This window comes from Protopterus annectens, chromosome 7.part0 (assembly GCF_019279795.1).
Source record: "Protopterus annectens isolate FY-2018-M chromosome 7.part0, PAN1.0, whole genome shotgun sequence".
NCBI lineage: Eukaryota > Metazoa > Chordata > Ceratodontiformes > Protopteridae > Protopterus > Protopterus annectens.
Window position 1 is genome coordinate 575,642,772 of NC_056739.1, and position 24,579 is coordinate 575,667,350.

At 39.2% G+C, this 24,579-nt stretch overlaps 1 protein-coding gene across 1 annotated transcript in view; it reads right to left on the minus strand.

Moving 5' to 3' along the window:
* Positions 1-1,578: 1,578 nt before the first annotated feature.
* ACHE (acetylcholinesterase (Cartwright blood group)) overlaps positions 1,579-24,579 on the minus strand; it is a 656,195-nt gene continuing 633,194 nt past the window's right edge. Inside the window, exon 4 of the mRNA XM_044077161.1 lies at positions 1,579-15,961. Coding sequence (XP_043933096.1) covers positions 15,840-15,961 — 122 coding nt within the window. The 3' untranslated portion in view covers positions 1,579-15,839. The remainder of the gene's footprint in view (positions 15,962-24,579) is intronic.

A 24,579-nucleotide genomic window follows, 5' to 3' on the forward strand; every position in this document is an offset into this window, starting at 1 on the left:
ATCACATCCCTATGATCTTCATTTTAGTACTGAGAGACCTTTGTTTTCTACTGCCATTTTTTCTCATTTTCTATCCCTCTTTGATCAAGCTAAGCTACTGAGTTTTAGTACTTATGCACACAGTTAGAAGAAAGGAAATTAAGCAAACTAACAAGGAAAAAATTAAAAACCCAGTTATGACAAATCAGTCTAATCTGAAATACATATTTTATATTAGAAAGGTTTTTTAGTTAAGCTTAGAGAAGGCAGTGGGATGTATGACAGTGAGTGCACTAATTATTTGAAGAGTAGAGGATGGCAGTATAGGCCAGTGGGGGAGGAAGTCATTGTTTACATGCCAGTGGTACTGTGACTTCCATCAGGATGCAAAATGAAGAGTGAGGACCAGGTCTACACAACTCTCTTGAAGAGCTGTGGATATTCTGTGTAATATATATATATATATATATATATATATATATATATATATATATATATATATATATGGGTTCACTTCAATTCACTGAACTTTCAATTCACTGACTTTCATTTCACTGACACCATTTCACTGAAATTCATTTCACTGAAACTTCATTTCACTGAAAGTTCATTTCACTGACAACTATTATTAGCAATAAAATGGAATATTCCCCCTTCCCCACTGTAGTGCGACCCTGGAGTTAGAATATATAGTTAGGGGGGTGTGGGGGGCGCAGCCCCCCACTTCATTTCATATGATATTCTTACGTTTTGATATAATATTGCTTAGTAAAAGAAAAGTAAGTGGGGGGCTGCACCCCCCACACCCCCCTAACTATATATTCTAACTCCAGGGTCGCACTACAGTGGGGAAGGGGGCATATTCCATTTACTTTGTAATAATACTTGTCAGTGAAATGAACTTTCAGTGAAATGAAGTTTCAGTGAAATGAATTTCAGTGAAATGGTGTCAGTGAAATGAAAGTCAGTGAATTGAAAGTTCAGTGAATTGAAGTGAACCCATATATATATATATATATATATATATATATATATATATATATATATATATATGTATGTGTGTGTGTGTGTGTGTGTAGTTTGTATGGATTATATCTGGTTTACTAAAGTATAGCACTGAGAATCACTTCAGCTGTCACCTTTTGCCAGTGTTTCTCCACTAGTCTTATTTTAAGTTTATCCCCTACTTCTGCAATGAAGCTCTCACGCATTGCTATTAATAAATCTATTGTCTCCCTGAGGAAAAAAGTTACTTTTATTGAACAGCTGTTAGCAGTACCTTTTTATCTCATTACTAAATGTGCATATGCAGTTCCGAAATGGGGGCTGAACTGTCTCACTCATACCAAAAAGTGATTTGTAAGAAACATGTTTCTATTCCTGTGCTTCTCTAGCCATGTTCGCAGAACAAGAATTCATCTCATCCCCAGGACCTTAATTTTAGTACTCAGAGCCTTTTTCTTTCTCATTGCCAGACAGGTGTCTTTGTTGGCCTCAGGCAGAGAGTAGACATACACACAGTTTTTCTGAACTAAAACAAGATGTTCTTCATGTACTCCTATAAATTATTAAATAAACATAAAGACAAACAGGCATAAGTACTTTTTAATCAAGTAATATTTTTTTTATTGGAAAATGCAGAGAACCAAGACAGATTTACAACCATTCGACATGCAGAACAAGTACATAAAGATATACCCACAGCCTGAAACAGGCAGACAGCTGACTGCACATCTTGGGAAGAGGTGAGGTAGGGAAGAACCTAAAACGTTCCAACTAAATCTCCAGCTCAGAAATAAAACAAGAAAGTGATTCAAATGGAAATGTTCATGACATACATAAACAAGCATGCAGCAGACACTTTTCCCTGAATGTATGACACACTGGTGATATGTTATACCAGGAAAAGTAACAAGTGCTTTCCTGCCCACAAGTTTTATTAAAGTTACAAGAATGGTGGATTTAATTTCTTTCCTGGCCACTTTAGTTTATTTATTTATTTTTCACTATGGAGGAAAAAATCAAAATAAAATATCTTTCCAATAGGAATGACTGCCACCTTTAGCTTTTGGACCTAATGGGTTTCCAGTCTTTATGTTTTAGTTTTCTCTCTGAATGGTGTCTGTTTGAATGGATCAATACAGTCTGTGTAGAACCCAGAGCCATAGAAGATATAGGGTCTTGTTCTGGTACAAGTAACAGATTCTTGTTCAGGTGCTGCTTTGTTGCAGTTCTGTATCCAGTGCCCCTTTAGCAAGTAGTAGGCGCTTTAATTTAATAGATTGGAAGCATCATTTAAGACCAAGGTTTATGACCATGCGTATACACAAATACAGCATTTTCAGTCAGCCTGTATGTTCCTTTCATCTACATGTTATACATTTTAATATGTAAGAGGCAAATTTATTAGTAATGTTTGTAGAAATGGACAGATTTCTCATAAGCTTGCTCAACACATTATAACAATGACCCCTGAGAGTATGCCACAGTTTGAATGCATCAAGGTTGCACAGGTTCTGTTTGTTTTTCACCTGCTCTGGGTTAAATTAACACAGGATAAATAGGCTGCATTCTATCCACCCAGGTTTGATTCTTATGCTCTCTGCTTACATAGTGAATATGTTACGGAGCTAGCAGTTTAAACAGACTAGAAATAGGCCCCTTCTGAAAACAGGCAGTTAAATCTAATGGCTCCTTACCAGTTAACAGACACTAAGTAATTCCTCTACCAGCAAAAGGTATGCAAAAGAAGCATGACACACAAAATTCTGGTACTCACAATTTTGGAAAAAACATCTGAAATTCAAAATACAATATTATGAGCTCCCATTATTTTCAGTGTACAGCTTTTAAGTCAAGGCAGAATTCGTCAGTGAGTATTTCCTTCTTAAATAGTTATGTTTATGATGTTAAAGTAGTTGTAACAATGAGTGGTGAATGGTGTAAGGTATTGTGGGAAACATTCAGCTTTTTAGATACTGGTAGGTACTATTTCTGAATCTAAGCGGAGACTGAATAAGAATTTTACTTCAATAATATGGAAATTTTATTTCTGTAAAGATGCGACTCTCCCTTCACTCCACCTTTTGGGGTGTACCCAATGTTAAAATATACTAAATGCAAGGCTACAGAACTTGTGGAAATGATAGAACATGGCTTTCCTGTAAAACTTGGCATTCCTTAAAGATTTTCAGTTTCTGAGGAGGAATATTAGGGAGAATTAGGAGAGACAGCTCTCTACACGGGGTACAGGATTGCTCAGCCCAGAAAAAAGTAAAATTGCAGTTCATGCATTTTAATAGTTACTTTATAATGTAAAATTACCATCAAAACTGTCACGTTATCTATTTACTTGGATGTGTTTTTTTTTTCACTGAGCCTTTCCTATCTGATATACCTGTGCATTGGGATTTTCATGTCAACTTCTATAATTCATTCACATCTACAACTGTTGTAACGCTGATTGTTAGAATTAAAATGTGCATCAATCACTGAGGCTGAAAATGGTCATTACTTATACCAATTTGACATCTACAGTTTGAAATTTACTGGTCAAGTAGTAATCTACTATAAAATAGTTTTTGAATCTGCTGAAAAAGTAGCTGTCTAACTTCCAGCTTACAGACCAACTGCATCAATACATAAAGTATTTATAGAATAACCAACAAAATATTAGACAAGAAATTTTAAAGTACATTTGAGGAATGTACTAAGGCAAGATTCCAGTAGATGCAAACATTGAAATCTTATAATTCAAACCCTGAAGTGATTTGTTACACTTATAAAATTACTCCCACTAGGTTTTTGTGAGAGGGCAATGAGTCTGAAATGGTCATCTGTAGAGATATAACTCAGAATGTAGCTGTGGTTCTCAGCCAATTAAATGATCACGTTATGTTGTGCTAAAACTGTATTCCTGCATACTGTCATTATGAAATTAAATTTGTACCTTCCATTACTTGTAAGATAAAACCAGCATAAATTGTTGTAGAAAATTAAAATGACTAATTAATGAAATATAGCGTCATATTACATTGGAAATATTACACTCATATCTAAAATACAGTGCAAATAATTTTCCAATACAATAAGCAGCATATTTGCAGTTTCGTTATGATCCACTTAAGTGGATTACATATTCTGTTGCATTTTGTTCTTCAATTTGTGAATGGCTCCTTCCTAATTTAGCCACCATGTCTCTTTTGTGGGACATCTATAAACTATCTCAAGACTCCACTGCATTTGTTGTCGCCTCACAGTAAGACACCCTGTTCGATTCTCAGCTAGAGCGTCTTCTGTGTGGAGACATGCGTGAATGGGCGTACCTTCGTTGAAGGTTGTGCATCAGGGCTGGCAACTCGGCACGTAAAAATCTACTGCCAATCATTAGCGGACCTGAGTTCCGCTGTGGCGACCCCTAACCGGGAAAAGCCAAAAGACACAACAACATGAAGGAGGGAGAAGACATGTGCAGAGTGAAGGCAATGCAGAACTGAGCTTAACCTACTGAACAAGAAATGACTGCAGGTATTACATGTTACTGGCACAAGGCTGCCAAATAGCAGTAACTGTCCGCCTCTCTTTGACCTAACCCCTGTAGTACATGTAGATTCTGTTTGTGCTGATATTTTAAGGACATGCACAGTACACTGGATACCTTTCACAATCCTGCCGAAACACAATGGCCCCCCAAAAAGTTAATTTATCTTTTGACATATTTAGGGGCAAAGCTGCCACCACACTTTAGGAGATAAAGGCACCCCATTACTGGCCCCTGATAACCCAGACCTACTTTCATGCATTTGAACCAAAAGTGACAATATCAGTAGCTTTTGATCTGGTACTAATGGTCCAGTAAGTATTGTTACAATGCAGAAAATGTGTACAAATGTAGCATAGGCATAAACCATGAATCAGTTCTATTATTGTCTTCAACTCCTTCCAAATCAGAAGCACTTGCAAATGTATTGAATGACAAATAAAAATACAATGATATTAACTAACTACTGGAAACAGAAAAGAACAAATAGGACACAGACATTAAAGGCAACATCTGCAGCGTTAGTGACATTCTGACAGTGTGAGCACCACAGTGGCCGTGGCAGTAGCAGAAGAGTGGTCTGTGGCACTTTGCTGCACATGGGAAACCACTTTCTGTGGCCATCAAATCACAGTCATGCCCTTCATGTTTTCTTATTCCCTGCTTTGCTAAAATTAGAGAAGTTTAGAAAAATATCAGCAATAGTAAAAAATAAATAATTTACAGTTTCTAAGAAAATGTATAGCAAATTATCAGCACAATATATTTATTATATATACTCTGTTTTATATAAATCTTTAAATAAATACTATATACATACAGTATAAAAAGAGAACAAACAATGAAACTAGATTCTTCCTACGTGGATAATTAATCAGTCAGCACAGTGCCTTTTCCAGGGAAAATAATAAATACACATTGTTTATTATTGCCCACATAATTAAATAATTAAAATGCAAATAAGCCATTGGATTACTGCTCTCAGAACAGGGGAAGCAGATATTGTGAAACAGACAAGGAAACCATGTTTGCCCAGCCCACAAAACAAAATAAATCACTGCCACATAAAGTACTAAATACCCTCTCACAGTGCACTCACACAAAGACTACTGTCATAATACCGAGTACTGTGATATCATATATTAGGGTATATCCAGTCCTTCTTATCTCAGTGCCATAAGTAGGTCCATTTTTGAATGGTGGGGCACCCACAATGCCAACATCTGGCCAATTAACATCTAGGTTTTGAATTTGGGAAGGTAGGACTTATTCAGGAATTTCTAAATTAGGGTCTGGGTCTTAAACACATCTTGACACTATTCAAAGATTCTAAATTCTGAATTTGTAACAGAGTTTTTTTTTTTGTTGACTTTAGAAGCAGAGATTTCCCTGAATCAGAAAGTAAATGTAAAAATAGACAAATCCGATTCTATTCCATTCTATGCATTCTAAGAAATATTTGATATACTAAGGAATAGGATGTCAGCTTTTTGTTTGTCATTTTTTTTTTTGCACATGAAAAAATAAATATATATCTGTAAAACATATAACTGATTGCTCTGACTGTAAGTGCTTTCATCATTGCAACTGCAAGTTTAGTAATTATTAACTGCATATTACAGAGATACATTTGAGATGTCACAGCATGAAGTATGTGTTACAGTTAAAGTGTAATTACACAATAATTACAGTATGGCTACAGTATTTCAAAATGTAACCAACAGTCCTAAGCCCTGAAGCTCTCCCCTATCTCAGGAGCACATGAAGCTCTCCACATTGCAAAGTACCGAATGTATTTCAGTACGGGCCTGTAACTTCAACCCATGATGGACATATCATCACTTTTCAATGCAGTTCATTAATGACTGGTGGATTTTTATATGCAGTTAGTGAGCAGTTAGCTGGCTGTAGTACTTTCCAGCATTTAAATCTTTCACAGATTAACTTTTCTTTCGAGCTTTACATTAATTTACCTTGTGATACAGGGATTTATTCAGCCTGCAAGTATATCTTCTGTGGAGAATGTCCTGCCCTAATTTTGACAGTGTGATCATCTCCACATACTTTACTTTGTATATATACAGATTTTTTTCTCCAGTAGTACTAAAGCAGGTGGGTTTTCTCTTCCTATTCTAAAGTGATTGTCTGTTGAAAATGTGAGGACCATAATTATGATCCTTAGGACTGTGGAAGTCCAGTGGTGAACAAGGGAAAATTGACTGAGTTTGTAGCATCTCAAGAATATTCCCCCTTCTGTGAAGAACCGTAGTGATGGAGCAATGTGCGTTGAAGCCTCCCTGTGAAGGAAGCTTCATAGGTATAATAGTGAGTTTCACAATTCACTGTTTGAATCACTTTTGAAAGTGTCACAATTTCTACTGGTGGATTTTGCATTTCTGATAGGAATCCTTCTAAAGCAGAATAAGCACTTTGAAACCTCTATCACTGCTAGAATGTTACAAGTGATCATTCACAATATGCACAGACAACATCCTCATTTACTGAGATTCACACAGACCACAGTCATCCCAGGTAGTAAAACCTATTAAATCTAAAAAACAAAGCATCTTACATTCAACCCAACCAAACTCCGCACAAAACACCAAGCAAAAGGCAACCACTACTGAATTATTCAGCATGACTATAGGAGAAAGGTACACACACTGCAGAACTAATGTTAGCACTTCTTACTAGATTCATACTGCTAGGGAGTGTCAGTATTCAAGATTTGAGACATTGTGGTCTTCAGCATTTTGTCTTGTGACAGTAAGCATATAGACACACACACACACACACACACACACACACACACACACACACACACACACACACACACACACACACACACACACACACACACAGGGAATCTCACAGCTTTAGTAACTCTGAATCTGACTTAACCAGACAGAAAAATAAAAAAAAAATCTTGGCATCTTAAATCCAAGAAATACAACTGAAAGTTAATATAGAAGTGATATGTTTATATTTGCTTTCTGTTGGGAGCTATGCAGACTTGCACCCACTCCCGAGCTGTGGGGCTGTGTACCTGTCTATGTGGATGTGCCACTCACAACCATGCTTACCAAATATAGTGCATTTGAAGTTGTACTGCTCAGAAACTGAAATAATACATGACTCTTCCCCACAAAATCAAGTTTGAACTTTATGAAGTAGTATCACTTATTATGGGAGTAGGTGTGCATTTTATGTTAGTTCAGTTTTTCATACTTTAGTTATTTTTGTGTTTCATTTGACTAAATGGTTATATAAAACATTTATGCACAAAGTAAATCTTACATTGCTTCAGAAATATTCAAAAGTATTTTAAGTATTTCTAACAGTTACACAGCAGTATGTTTCTGAACTTCAGGTATTGTTATTTTGAATGTATGGAGTTATTTTTATGATAACACCTGCAGTTATTATTTGCTGTGTCCCTTTTAATATCTAAAAGAAATTTAGTATACTATACTACTGGAAATAGGTTAAATGTATTTAAAGTGTACACTCTCAGTTTTAAAATACATCACAACGGTTTGTTGCTATTTTGTATTTTCTACCCCGTATGACTAAATTATGTGGTCTGTTTCTTAATAAAACATTTTGTAAAAATGTTATTAAGTATCTGAATCTGTGACTGATAATCTAAAGGGTAGTATGGGGGTTCATCCCTAAACTTTAATGGATGGGGCTTCCACTCAATGTACAGTGATAAACCTAGTAAAGTCGATCGATGTACCTACAACACTTCCTCCACTGACATCACTGAGAACAAACTTTGATGAACTTTCCGTTGATGTCATTGACTAAGTAGTAGTTTAAGGAGGATTTTATTTTAAACATCATGCCTGAAAACAGGCATGAACTGGAAGGAAATGTAGCACACCACTGGAGGTAAGACATGCCATGGTGCATAAAGTAAGTGTACAACTGTGATTGTACATTTTAAGTAAGATGGTTTGTTTTTTTAAAAGATAAGTGGCCTACTTTATAGTCTTTACTATCTATGTACACAATTGGTGAGACTTCCATTTCAGTTATTCTATTTAATTTATATCACATGACGTGATATGGCTAAATAGAACACTCTACAGCAGCAACATTTTAGTAAAATGAAAGGTACCGTTTTGTTTTCTCTGAAGGAAAGCCATTTTAATACTTTTCTGTAGTTTGTTTGAAAAAAGTAATATTCAAGTTTTATAATCCAGAAATTCAAGCTTCAGGACGGAATAACTGTTTAGTATTTCATCAAGAAAGATGTTTTCAATATTTCCAAGATAAAAATGTTACGTATATTACTAACTCCTCAAAGGCTGGTGAGTGTGTGTGTGTGTGTGTGTGTGTGTGTGTGTGTGTGTGTGTGTGTGTGTGTGTGTGTGTGTGTGTATTGGGGGTGGAAGTACTGATGTTCACTCCATTCACAACTCTGTCCTTTTTCATTATTTAGAATTTGCACCTTCCAGTAGTAAGTACTATGGAAAGAAACAGCAGGTCACATGACTGTAACAGCCTTCTCTCACATTCCCACTTCTGCCCCTTCACCACCTTTCATATCTAACCCATTTCTTTACTTTCATTCTCAGCAATTTACCCAGAAGAAACTCTTCTTTTCTTTTTCAAAACGCCTAGTTGGTAAGCACCTGTAGAAAAGTTTGGATATGATATTCCATATCCCTGGGTAAATCTACAAGTACTACAACTTCAGAAATAATTTCACTCTGAAAAACATGCCCTGAAATGTAATTCAGCGTAGCTCTCCATCACATCTTTGTTCATTAAAACCACACAGAAGCATAAAAGAATTACAAAATGAATTTCTAGTGAGCTTTGGTTACCCATCTAATGAAAATGTGCTCCGGGATGCAGAAATGGAACTGAATCTTTTACTGTGCTGTGTATGTACAATTTGGTGGGAGCAAATTGTCTTGGGATGAACAGACAAGGGAGCTGATTTTCACCAGCCACACAAGAAGGATGAATAAAAGTGTCCTTTTGAGTTAAATGTTTGCACCTTATTAGAATTATTGTAACAAAGAACAGACTAAAAAAACGTAACAGGGAGATTAAATAAGTGGTGATATTAAGCAAAACTATCATTCCTAACAAAGAATGTCTGAATATCATGGTCTTCTTCCCAACAGTGAGAGCAACTCAAAGGAAGGAAACCTGTTTGGCTGTTCTCCATATTAGGGAAAACTATGGAATCCTCTTAGAAATAAAGAGCTGCTGATTATCTGTATAGGTTGGTAGGGCATAAAAGACAAAGTAGGATCTACAAGCATTGTGCAGGTCACATGATTCGAACAGCTTTCTCTGAGAGGATGGTGAAACTACTAAGCCAATAAGGGAATGTCTGCCTTGATAATAGACAGGTAAGCAGATAGGCAGGCATATCTGCCTGCCTCTATAGTAGACTAAGTACCTAGTGATTATTAAATACGTCATCTGACAATGGGCTCTGCAGACAATTTGGAGAATGGAAAAGATAATGGTGCTGCTTAATGGTTCTACTTGCCATTTAAAGTGAATGGAGGTGGAATGGGTGTTAAAGGGGTTTTGTTCTATGAAGTAAGGCCTCCCAGTGTTGATAGGAGTACACAGAATAAGTAAAGTACATGGTCTAGGGTGCTGTCTCTGCCATGAAGTAGATAAATATTTGGCAGCTGGCAGAACTCGTGTAAATCAGCCAAATTATGTGTTGTGTGAATGCATGCTGATACAGGGGCTCTTCAATTGAGCACAGACTGAGGACAGGGTAGTGTAAAATGAAACATTATAAAGTTATTCTACCTTCTCTCTCAAAACTCACAAAGTGCTTATACTCTCAAAGGCTGCACTTCAGGAATTTTTCACTTCCTGACCACCTACCTGTTTGATGTACTTGATTTGTACTAACTGTACACAACTATAATATAATTAGTTTACTGCATGATGCTTGAAAAAAAGAAGTGTTTTCACCACATCAGAAGTGAACTAACCAATACACATCCAGGCATTTTCAATATCCATTTTATCCAAATCAGAGTCACAGGGAGTTACAGCATATCTCCGCAAACAATTGGCATAAGACAGCATCCGATCTTGCACAGTATTATTTCTAAGAAGCACCTCACAGCTATTGCATTATAACTGATTTCCAGTAAGAGAATAGAGAAATTATGTTTTATGCATCTCATCTAAAATTGGCAATCTTATTTTTTTAATTAATATCACCATGTCTAGAACCCAGTAATCGATCACAACTTAGGTGTTTTCCTTGGACATTCTATTCCTGCAGTTTCTGATCAGAAGTGACACATTATGCCAAAATCTTGAGGTATATCCTCTTGTTTTATGATCATGAATTTTAAGTACCTGACTAAAAACACTGATTTGTTTCTAGTGTTTGGTTAAAAAAATGGGGTTGTGTTGTGTAACAGCAGAAGCTGGGGGGATTGACAAATAGCTACAGTATTAGATGCACTGGAAAAGCTGCTATACAGGCATTTCTGAGGTTATGACTCCTGTGAAGAGTTATCTTATCTTCTTAAGTGCTTTTAACAGATTACATGTGTAAGGCAGCCAGCACAGTAATCCTTCAAAGGCAGCTCTACTCTGCATAATTAATAGCTGGCCTGTGCTTTGTTGCAGGCACTAAGTGCTTACTCTTGTAAATTTAGATAGGGAAAAAAATGACAAGTGGGGGAGGCTGGTAGGCTTAATAGAATACTGTGAGACGGGGAAACTGGAAGGTTTAATAGCAAATTGTTCATTTAATTAAATGCATATTCGGACATCCATTGTCATTTATTAGCAGAAAAATCAATGGGTCTGCATTAGCAAGGATTGCCCTGTAAATTAGCAAAATGCATTCTACTAACAAAGATACATTTCATATAAGCAATCATCTTTAAATTCTGGAATGGTGCTAGACATTCCAGACAGAAAAGTAGATTTCCCTAGGTTCCATAGCTTGTAATGTTACTTAATAGTATTAGAATTGTGCCTTTTTCCTGAATCAAATGGAATATATAAGAAAGTTTCTTGTTACCAAACAGATCAAGGGATTAAGGGGACAAGGTCAACATACTTACTTTGTGCTTCCATCACCACAAAAAGGAGGATAGGGAAATGCATAGTTTTAATCAGCAAAATAATAACCCTTGTATTATGTAGTTTTACACAATGATGAAACGATCTGCATTTCATTACATTTACAAAACTCTCATCTTTTTTGAAGACTTCAGCTCTATAACTGCTGAGCAATAATGTAATTAGGTACACCGAATGTTGGTAGGCACTTTTCATTCCAAACACTGATTGTCTCGGTACTGCAAGACACTGGTAATGCTAGATCACTTTGGAGTGAGGTTATGGTTTGAAAGTCTGCAAGCTTAATATTTAGTACATTAGTGAAAGAAGGTCAGGAGAACTAAAGGGCAAAATGCTGTTCTTTTTATGGGCAAAAAGTCAAATGTGTGTTGCTAATCGTATATTTAAGCGTTGTTTTCAGACTCCTTCTTCCAGCCTTCTTCCACTGCAGTGGTGCTAAGGATGTTCTTCTAGCTGAAACTGTACATAATTATAATATTGTATTCTGTGTATTTGTGGTGTTTCTTTAACTTGATAAATGTTTTGAAACCTTCAGAAGTCCTGTATGAAAACTGCCATTGCACCGTCTCGTGGCCTGGCATAATAGCCATCTCCAAAATAATGAAATAAATAAAATAAAAGCAAAAATACAGCTGTCAACACATGACCATCAGTATCAGTTACTTCACTTTATCATTCCATTATGATGCCACAAGGTGGCAGTAATAAGTAATAAATGAACACACCTCAACAGGGAACCCCTGATACTCTATTGCATTTTAGGCAACTACTTTTTAGCTATAAAGGGGTGTTTTTTAGTAAGATCCTCTAAAGTGTTGGTAGTTTTGGGGAATGGAAAAGCTCTGGAGTGTTAGTTGGGACAAAAAGGTAACTTTTACTAGCCTTTCTATTACTGTTAGGATGAATGAGTGATAATAACACAGGTAGGAACACAGTTATGCATGACAGACACCAACACCCAAGGACTGCTTCCCTCCACTTATACTGCAAGATTTATAAATCTGGGATATTTCTTTCTAGCTCTTATTGCAGGAAGTTGTATTCTCCTTTTTATGACCTTAAACGCAGCAGCATACACCTCACTAATACCCCTGGCTCTGCTGTTTTTGAGAAGGATCATGTAGTAAAAGGAGCTGGCAGCCGGTCTCCTTATGAATGTGTAGTCTGGAGACAAACTGGACTCATTTCCCTCTTTTTATGTTCTGATGACTCAGTAACACAACAATGTCAAAATGAAGAAAAAAAAATCATATTGCTAAGTACTAGGTCTCCTTCCCTGCTTATCTGATCTGAGTACCAGTATTTCCCTGCTGATCTAATCTGAATACTGATACTTCCCAGCTGATCTGATCTGAGTACCAGTAATCCACACAGTATTGCCACAGATGTGCATGGGAAGGTGGCTTAAAGACAACACTTTTTGGTATGTTACTGCTCAGAGACAGCGAGGTGTAATTCCAGCACTATTTAACACTTTACATTTTTAAGCAATAACTACTAATGAAGGAATTGTGCTAGTCTGCAAGACCAAGTTATTATAAAGCCTATGGGGTCCAAACAAGGCGCTACATCACATCAGTGTTCCAGTGTTTTGCCTTTTTTTATTTTTTCAAGGGAGCAGAAATCATGTAGTACGATAGTGGATTGACACCAGTGCTGCAGTAACCTACTATAATTTGATATTTTTATAACCTGAAAACATTGCGTAGTTGTTTACTTTGCCTGACCATAGTCTTACTTCTTTAAATGACAGTACCCCTGAAGCCTGGTTTATAGTTTTGGAGGCATCAAATCAAAGGCAGAGTTATACATTTAAAAATAAAATTGTAGTTAAAGTGCTGAAGGTTTCACTTGGTATCACACGGGCTACTGAGAGATGATGTCTGCCTTGTGTATAGAACTTCAAAGAAACCTAAATCTTTTTTTTGCAAAATTAACAGAACATGCCGGAGGAATTACGTATGTTTGATGTAGAATACCACTATAGGGCAGTCTTCCATTTCACATAAAACAGAGTACTTCTTTTAGTCTATAGAAATGTAATGTAATACAATATAATATATATGTGTGTATGTATGTATGTACATGTAGGTTATGGACATTCTTAGCATTTTTGTGATCTGACAGCATGCTAGAAGTGCACTGCATTGTTAATGAAGGTCATGAGTTACTTATGTCAGTTATGGAAGTTCTTACTTGGGCTCAAAGGAACATAGACACTTTTCTGCTATGGTAACAGTTTTATTAGCAATCAGATGCAACAACTTTCAGCCAAGTTCTGTGTTGTGTCAGTGTGTGTTTGTGGGTTGGGTACAGCTATTCCAGGCTGTACCTACAATGCAAAATAGTATTTGATTGTGGTTTATTACCAAACAGCAGGTCACAAGAAGCTGATGTAAATAACTTTAAAGCTGACATACAAGTGGCACAGTGGTGGAGTGATTAGAGCTGTCACCTCCCAGTACAAGGTTCTCTGGTTTGATTCTCAAATTGGGTGCCTTCTGTGTGAAGACCGCATGTCCTCCTGTATTTGTGTGATTTCTTCCTAGTACTCTGGTTTCCTCCCACGTGTGTCTAGAGTGTTTTTTCCCATGCCTCTGCTGAAAATGGGCCCTGCCCTAGGCAGACTTTGCCAGTAAACAAATGTTAAATAAATATCAGAATCCCCTTCTTAAGTCTGACAAGTTGTTCAATGACTTAAAATGCTTGTCAGTTTGCATATTCCTTGAAGGACAGAATGATCTCTTTTGATTCAGTAAATTACTCCATTTCTGCAGCAAGACTTATTTATTTATTTTTTTAGTTACAGAGGAAGTGCTGCATTTCCTTGTTAAGCAAAATGTCAGCATACAAGTCAGAATAATCAAACTGATAGAAATGATGGGTTTTCGGTAGACAGAAAAGTATAACTTTTTGATGTGGTTACTGTTCTTGGTGCTGTCTGTTCCTTTTAAATTCAGGTGGGATTCTAGGCAAATTTGTCTGTTGGTATTGGAGGGGAGTGAAGGCTGCAGACCCTCTAATTCATGCCATAGTCATATGCTCATCAGTCAAGGTGCAACACTGGGTGCAGCCATGACTATGAGGCCCAACATCTTGCAAACATGAAGAATTTTATGTCAGCAGACTACTTGTACATAGAACAAGGGGGCCATGGGGGGGGGGGGGTTCAGTATTGAAAGAAAGTTAGAAATAGGCCAGTCCAGAAATCTGAGGTAAGATATAATGTAATTAAAATAACACTAATCTGGAAACAAATGAATAATCAATAATTAATGAAACTGATAAAAAAATACATGCCAACCCCATCCGCCTCCATTTCCTCTTCTTTGAAGAATTCTAAACATCAAGAACATTCCCAATACTTAAAGGTTTTGAACTGCAACTGAAATGATTCATACTATATTCATAAAAAAGAATATAATCTTTACTAAGACACAAACAAACAAACAAAAAACAGATAACCTACTACCCTGAAGTAAGGTGAGTCTGTGTAGAATTTTTAGTGACCCTATCCCAGAAGACAAGAAATACACACTTACACGCAGACAAAGTATCATTTTTGTGTTGCTGATTTCAATAAATAAGTAAACATGTATTTTCTTTCATGGTTGACAAGAAAAATATTCCCATATGTTTCTTTTCTTGACAGGGGCGTAAGCACAGCTCTCTGTTTTGTAGACAAATTAACATCTATTCCATCGCTGTACAGTTTGAGTTAATCTGTTATTTAAGCGATATAAATCTGGAGTGAAAGAAGTGACAATAGGAGTGGACATCATGCTTGTTTTTCAGACTGGTAACTGCCGTGGTGAGTAGGTACCCATTCCTTTTCTACAGCACTGGCTGGCTGTTTGGCACTGTTGAGGGCAAACTGCCACTCACTGTTTAGCATCTGCAAAAGATGCCACCATACCAAACTATGACTGTAGGGTAATATTCATTTGCATGAATCCAGACTCATTTACAGTTTTTGCAACAGTTAATTTATCCTATAACAAAAATTCACTTCAAATCAGTCAATTTGAATGGCATGTTATGGGTCTTCCTTTTCCAAGTGCCAAGTGACAGGTTAGATATTACATATTTTTCCCAGTGACTGAATCCTGTGTTTTTTGAAAACAGTATTAATGTCTATTCAGAGGTTATCCTAAGGATAGGGTATCTGCTCACATAGGCCATTACCACAAGTCGGCTCAGACATTCTTTAGGTGTGGCTGCTACCTAATCACAGGTTGGCACACCGTTCTTGCTTGCTGTAGTGATCAAACTGGTTCTTCCAGTGTACCATGTATGCACTCCAGCGATGAAACTCTGTCTTCCACTGCATTTCTGCTTCACCAATGTGATCTGAAATGACAAATACATAATAAACAGAGCTATTCATTGAACCAACTTTAGTTATATGTGAGTGCATTTGGAAGTGCAGGTGTGTGAGTAACTATGTGTGTGTCTGATAAACATACTTTAGTTATGGTTTTATGATACCAATAATTTTAAAGTCTCTCCAGAATTACTGCCAGCTTAACAACTTCTCTAGCAAGTGTAAACAGAGTAATCATGGTCACAGCAAGCAAATGGAAATGTTGGGAAACTGAATGAGGGAACACTGACTCGATTACAAATAAACTTAGCAATAACATCTGATTCTGAATTAAGAAAAATATGTATGTGGCATTGCTTTAACTGCCCTCAGTTTATTACCCCATATTCTACCTATGAATATATAAAATTCTTTTGGCAGATCTAGCTTATATTGGCTGATCGATTCTGAGCAGGTGCCCTGCCTCTTCTGTTTCACAGGTACAAGCTGAGGATTATATAACTGATTTCTCCTACCCTTTTCCCCAACTCCCTTACTACCTACTGCACCGTTGTTGCTGCCCCTGCCCCATATCACTGTTGCCCCTTCCATCGTACTCAAGGATACAGTCACTTTTAGCAGCTCATTCCATCTTCTCACCACTCATTCTTGGAAAAAAATCCCTCCTTATTTAATTAGTGAAGCTGTACTCACATTAGTTTCAGACTCTACTTGTGATCCACTTTGTGTACACACACACATGCATATATATATATAAAATATGGATTCACTTCAGAAGCTCGAAATACTGAAATCTCAAATTTCAGTATCTCGAGCCCAAGTGGAATCCACAAAACAACGAAAACTAAAAACCGTGAAATTCAAAACCACAAATACCGTAAGTTTTGAATTTCGTGGTTTTACTACACACACACACACACACACACACACACACACACACACCATCCAACACACAAACACACACAATCACTCTACTACATGAAAGCAGGGGGGCAAGCTCCCCTGCACCCCCCCACTTAAATATTCTCACTCCGAGGTCACACTACATACAAACACACACAAAACATCACCACACAAGCTACTTTCTCTTCGCGCACACACACACACACACACACACACACACACACACACACACCATCCACCACACAAACACACACAATCACTCTACTACATGAAAGCAGGGGGGGCAAGCCTCCCTGCACCCCCCCACTTAAATATTCTCACTCCGAGGTCGCACTACATACAAACACGCACAAAACAAGCTACTTTCTCTTAGCACACACACACACACACACACACACACACACACACACACACACACACACACACACACACACACACACACATCACAGCAACAAAACACACTGACACACACCACAGCCCCTACCCAAACCCCTTAACATACACACACACACACACACACACACACACACACACACACACACACACACACACACACACACACACACACACACTTACCTGAATACATAACCATAGCAGAACTTTAGAATTGCAAAATTCAAAACCTCCGGTATTCGAGGTATTGAATTTCACACTTCTAAACTTTTGCTATTATGTGGATTCGGCTTCTTGGGCTCAAAATACTGAAATTCCAGATTTCAGTATTTTGAGCTTCTGAACGGAACCCATGTGTATATATATATATATATATATATATATATATATATATATATATATATATATATATAATTTTTTTTAAGCATGTTATTCTATTTTGTTTAAACTTGCATTGTAAGATGTCTGCAGATCTCATTTGTCTACACAGAATGCAAATAGGCTTCCTTAATTCCTGTTGGGTGATTTATTCACTGATGTCCCATACCTTTGTTGCAGCCCTTAGCTGGATCTTTGTAGTACAATACTTATGATAAATCATAAGATCTGATGATGCCAATTTTCATTCATTCCTCAGAAGGGATTGGATCCGATCCTCGGATCCAACTCCGCCATTACACTAGCTTGTGGCTTACCACAAACTCTCGAGCTCCTTCTCTGCCCATAACATAACATTATCCTAACATTTCTCAGATCTCGTTTGTCACTTTTGCGTCCAGATGTGGTCACTTTCAGCTTTTGAGAATACAGTGGGTGATGTCTGTTTTGATTTTTCTTATTTAAAGAATCTTTAATTATGACTGCTTCTTTAATCTTTAATATTTAATTCTATTTTTAAGTTATTCTACTTTCCTTTTCTATACATGTTTTTAGTGTAAGCTATCCTACCATCATTGGTAGACCTAACCTTTCTTCCTGTTCCATTTTACACTTAATGTATTCCTCTTTCCTTACCATACTTGGTATTTATTTTCCTATCTACAAGTTTATAGAAGTTCTTCAATATTATTGTTGGTATTTAACCTTTCCTTTTTTTTGGTTAAAAAATGTTTTAGTTTAGTACTTCTGTTACTACAACAACTTTTTCTTTGAAAATTTCTTAAAAAGGTCTAACATGATTTAAGACATGGGATAAGTGTGGCCATAAGTTGTTAAATTCAGATGCCTACAGTCTCTGCGTATATTGCTTGGGTCCAGAGAATTTATAAAGTACAGTTGTGTACACTTACCATAAATGTAGATGTTCAAGTGTATTCACTGTTGCAGTCATCACATTTGGGTTATCCCTGCCAGGGTAACCTTCGGCTGGCCCGAATACCAGAGACTTAGTATTTCTGTGTTGGTTGCTGTCGCTTGAGGACTGACGTCAGGTCGTCAGTAGTATAAAGTAAGGCAGCCAACGCCATTACATCAGTTTTTCTTGCCCTAACCTGTCAGGAGCCACAAAGTAGGAGGCCAGGGTCTGGTAGAAGAAACCCCACCAGTGGAAAATAAATACCAATATGTCCCTTGAAAGGAAAGGAGAACAACAAGTTAGAAAGGTAATAAAAGGAGAAAAGAAAAAAAGGGGGATGGAGGGGGGAAACTAGGACTGCAACGCTGAACACACTTAAACATCTACATTTATGGTAAGTGCACACAACTGTACTATGTTCTTCGTGTTTCACTGTTGCAGTCATCACGTTGGGGTTGATTTCCAAAGCTGAGGAAAAGGGTGGAGGCAGTCAATGAAACTAGGGGCTGGCTAGGATGCCCTGCAAGACTGCAGAGGCAAACCCTCCCCTGGATTTGGAGAAGAGAGGCAGGTGGTAATGCTTGGTAAAAGTGTGAACAGATGCCCAGGTGGCAGCCTCCAGGATGTCCCTGGTGGGGACTCCTCTGAGGAAAGCCACAGAGGTGGAGGCTGCTCTGGTGGAGTGTGTCTTGGCCCCCTTGGGGGAGGCTTTCCATGCTGTTTGTAGCAGAAATGGATGCAGTGTGCTATCCATTTGGAAATTATTTGTTTGGAGATGGCTTTGCCTTCTGCCCCTGTAGCAAAGCTAACCAGCAATTGATCAGACTTTCTGAAGGATTTAGTCCTGTCTAGATAGAATCTGAGCTGTCTGTGCACATCTAAAGAATGAAGAATCCTTTCCCACTTGTTTGGGAATTAGGAAAAAGGGTGGGCAAATGAATGGATTGGCTGAGAGCCACGCTGGATACCACCTTGGGCATGAAGGATGGGTTAGTTCTGAGGGATACCCTGTCTACATGGAAGATGATGAAGGGTTTCACAGCCATGAGTGCTTACAGCTCAGAGATTCTCCTGGCTGAAGTGATGGCCAGGAGGAAGGCTGTCTTCCAGGAGAGAAATTTTAACTCTGCAGAAAAAGCTGGTTCAAAAGGGGGCAGGGTGAGCTTTTCCAATACAAAGTTAAGGTCCCAAGCTGGTGTTGGTGCCCTTCTGGGTGGCCTCAAGTTGCTAGCCCCTCTTAAGTACTGTTTGATCAAAGGGTGTGAGGAAAGGGGCTGCTCAGTGGGAAAATGAGCAGAAATAGCAGAGGCATGAATTTTTATAGAAGAGAAAGAGAGGCCACTGTGTAGTAGGTCAGCTAAGTAATCCAGGATGAGAGGGAGGTAGGGCTGTGCCGTATTGGCTCCCTTAGCCTGGATCCAGGTGCAGAACCTTTTCCATTTATCTGCATAAGACTTTCTGGTGCTAGGGTGTCTGGCCTCATGTATAACATCTAGAACCTGTTTACTGAGATTTGTAGATTGGTTCGGGGTTATGGAATAATCCAAGCTGCCAAAATGAGTGTCTATAATTGGGGATGAAAGAACTCCCCTTTCCTCTGGGTAAGGAGGTTTGGAATCTGAGGAAGATGCCATGGGGGTAGTGAGGACAGGCTGTGCAACAAGGGGTACCAGTGCTAGTGGGGCCAGTCTGGAGCTCTAAGAATGGTCCTTGGTTTTTCCTCCCTTATTTTGAGCAGTACCCTGGAAATGCGAGGTAGGGGAGGAAAAGCACAGATCGATAGATTGACCCAGGGGAAGGACAGGGCATCCACTTTCCAAGCCATGCAGTGATGCTCCCTGGTGCAGAATTTGCTGAGCTGATGGTTGGTGTGGGAGGCAAAGATGTCAACCTTTGGGGTTCCCCATTTCTGAGTTATTAGGGTGAAGGTACTTCTATTGAGTTGCCAGTCGTGTGGGTCCAGAGGATTTCTGCTTAACTGGTCTGCCAGAGAGTTGAGACAGCCTGGTAGGAATTGGGCTAACAGGTGTAGTTGCATGGCAGAGGCTGTGTGCCAAAGACTCATGGTCAGCCTGCAGAGAGGGTAGGAGTGAGTCCCTCCCTGCTTGTTGACATACCACATCACAGTGGTGTTGTCTGTTCTGATCAGGAGAGCCCCTGGAGAGAGAAGGGGCTTGAAAGCTATCAAGGCAAGCTGCACAGCCATCATCACTTTTTGACTGATGTGCAGAGGGATTTGCTGTGGGCCCCATTGGCTCTGTATGCACCTGCTGTCCAGGTATGCACCCTAGGCATAATCTGATGCATCTGTGGTGAGGGTTTGGGTGGCGGAGGTGGGGAGAAAGGCATTCCCTTGTTGTGGGTGCATGCTGTTGCCCACCAAAGAAAATATTTTCTGAGACAAGGAATTATAGGTAGAAGAGTTTCCAGGTCTTGAGAGTGTTGGCACCAAAGGCTCTTTAGCTACCATTGAAGTTTCCTCAAATGCAGTCTGGCATATGGAATGAGTAGTATGCAAGATGCCATGAACCCTAGAGCTTGCAGGATCTTCCTTGCAGTTAGCTGGGGCCTGGTGGCTAGTTGAGAGAAGTAGGCTGTCAGGAAAATTTGTTTCTCTGGAGTAAGGTATGCCATCTGGGAAACTGTGTCCAGACTTGCTCCCAGGAAGATTATCCTTTGGGTGGGCACCTGTTTGGATTTCAATTCGTTGATTGTGTACCCTAGGCAGATTAGTAGGGTCTTTACAAAGGCCAGGTGCTTGAGCATCTTCTCCTGGTTGTCTGCCTGAATAAGACAGTCATCTAAGTATGGGTAAATCTGAATATTTCTTTGTCTGCAAAAGGCAATGGCCAGAGTCAGACATTTTGTGAAAACTCTGGGAGCAGTAGATACGCCAAAGGGAAGCACAGAGAACTGAAAGTGTTGAGATCCTGCCCTGAAGTGGAGATATTTCCTGCATGATTCCCTGATAGGAATGTAGAGGTAGGCCTCTTTTAGATCTAGGGTGGCTAGCCAAGTGTCATTGGAGAGCATGAGTAGCATCTTCTGGAGGGTGAGCATTTTGAATTTTGGGATCACCAGGAGGTGTTGAGAATGGATAGATTGAGGATGGGGCATCAGGTGCCTCCTTTTCTGAGCACCAGAAAAAGTTTGGAGTAGAAACCTTGGCCTATCTTTTCTGCAGGAACGTGCTCTACTGCCCTCATAGAGAGCAGGGAAAGGATTTGCTTTTGAGCCTCTGCCCACTGATTTGGTGGTAGATCTGGGAACCCTTTTGGGGTTGGAAGGGTGTGGAATGAAAATGTGTATCCCTGAGACACAATGTTCAGAACCCACTGTCCTTGGTAATGGTGGCCCAGGTGCTTGAGTGAAAGGACAGTTTTCCTCCTAGGGGTAAGTGAAGGTGGGCAGAGGGCGGGGCTGGAGGAGATGAGTCATTGTGAGTTTTTACCGTAAGGGGGTGGCTTAGTGAGTTTTTACCATAAGGGGTGGCTTAGAACTCCCTGGTTTTGAAGTAGAGGTAGTCCACTGCTTAGATCGCTCCATTCCTGGGGCTGCTGTCTGGGGGGTCTGCTTCCAAGGGGCCTAGGCTGGGCCAGTTTATTGGGAGCAGGAAAGGACCAGTGTTTGGAGGGACAATACCTGCTGAACCTAGGGGGCTGGACCTGCAAGAAATCCTTAACTGTTTGCATAGATTTTGCTTTTTCTTCCATCTTTTTTAAGACCTCTTCTGCCTCAGTGCCAAATAAGTTGTCTTTGTGCAAGGGGGCATCCAACAATTTAGATTTGACATGATCTGGCAGGGTCTGTTCCTTAAGCCATGCATGCCTACTAATGACAGATCCAATGACTACTGCCCTACAAGAAGATTCTAGGGCATCAAAACCACAGTGCAAGGTGTGTTTAGTTACTTGACTTACAGAAAGAATACATTAACTCTTGTAAATCTTTAGATTCTACCCAAGCAAGAAAGGAAGAGATTTTTGTTTAAGGAGTTCCAAGGTATGTTGCTGAAATTTCAGCATATGGAATTGACAATTTAGTGTCCTGATAGCAAGAGTAGCTGAGGTGTATACTTTCTTATCCCATCTGTCCGAAGCTCGGGAATCCCTGTCTGATGGGGTGGGATTATTAGTAGAAGTTGCTTTAATTCATTTTGGCCCTTGAGAAATTACCTCAGGGTCAGCTGTAGGATTTTTAAAAAGATATTTGTGGGAGTCAGAGATTCTATAGTACCTGTCTGGATTTCTGGGAGCAGGAGAAAGGCTGTCAGGAGTCAAGCTGGATTTGAGGAAAACATTCTCCACAGCATCCAGGACTGGGGGGATGGCCAAAGGTCTGTGTTGTGGAAGATCCAGGAATTCCCTGAGTCTCTTTTTAGACTGAGGGAAAATGCTCCCTTAAGGTATGCAGGGTTTCCCCAAAGGAAAAATCCTCTGGTGGAAAGGCTGAAGGAATGGAATCCTCTGCATTAGAATCCTCATAAGTGGAGAGGGGTTGCAACTCTTCATATTCAGATGCATCAGATTCACCTGTCTCTTGTTCAGACAAAACTACAGGGGACAGATCTTTTTTCCTTTTGGAGGGAGTAGCTTGGCTTCCCCTGATCAGCATGATAAGGTCTTTGGCCATTTTAAGCATCTGAGACTGTGGCAAGATAGCAGATGCCTGAGAGTGGGTCGTCTGTTTCTTGGGTGTAGTTTGTACCCTGGAACTAAGAAACTCAGTAGTTTTAGAAAGAATGGTAGTTGTGAAAGAAGACGTTGGTTTGTGTCGAGATTCGATAGTGCAAAGGACTTCCTCAGAAGCTGGTGCCTGCTCAGCAGCTCCGGACCCATCCACGGTTGAGACAACCGCAGGATCCTTAATCGAAGAAGAGTTTTGCGGCATACCAGACTCTGAAAGGGTCTTGGTAGCAGCCTGTGAATCAACAGAAGCGGGCATCAGGGACTGCGAAAGCGCCTCACTGAGGACCAGAAAACTGACAACTAGCTTAACAGAAGCATTGTTAGTAGGTTTGGACCTGTGCCGTCTGCCTCTGTCTTTATCTTTACTTTTTTTGGAAGATCTGCTGTCGGATGGCTTACCAAAGCCATATCAGAATTCGAGGACTGTAATCAAAAATATCTGGCTACAATAAGGGCCCGATGATAGATAGTTTTAGCATTGAACAAAGCACAGAAGTGACAAGGGACATCATGGTTTGGGCCTAAACAAGTGATGTAGAAAGACTGGAAGTCTCGGTGTGGTATTTGTTTTCCACAGGCGAGACAATTATTAACTTTTTCTGACATCGGTTAGTGCAAGAAAAAAGGATCCCCAACGGGGTACTTAGCTTTAGAAGACTTCAATTTCATTTGGGTAGATGAAACTCAGGTAGCGGCCGACTGGCACTCATGCGAACTGCTTCTGCTTTGGGCTCCATAGCAAGAAAGACTGATGTAATGGCATCAGCTGCCTTACTTTATACTACTGACGACCTGATGTCAGTCCTCAAGCGACAGCAACTGACACAGAAATACTAAATCTCTGGTATACGGGCTGGCTGAGGGCTACCCTGGCAGGGATAACCCAAATATGATGACTGCAACAGTGAAACACAAAGAACATCAGGATTGTAGTATCTGTCATGGGTTCAAATTGATCTTAAAAGGCTTGCTACCAACTTCCTTTTCTGAGGCCATTACAGGGGTTCAATCCCCCAAACACAAATCCAAAGACCCTACAAAAAGGTCTAAGCCTTCTGATTCTCCAGCTTCTTCTTCATCTGAACTGAAAGAAGAAAGAGAAATTGTATCTGAAATTACTTATGGTTTAACCCTCATTAGGTTCGATCAAACCTATTTTGGATCCTGCACACTAGGATCTGAACCCTTTACCAAGGACAACTTATTCTCCAAGTCTGAATCCAGTCCTATCTAGAGTGCCCTTTCTCCTTTTTAGAGAGGTGCTCCAAATTGCCGTCCCTAGTATCTTCTTGTTCCTCCTTTGGTTTCATGGAAGCAGATGTGGAGAGGATGATGAGGAAATTCTTCACGGAGCAAATTCAGATGG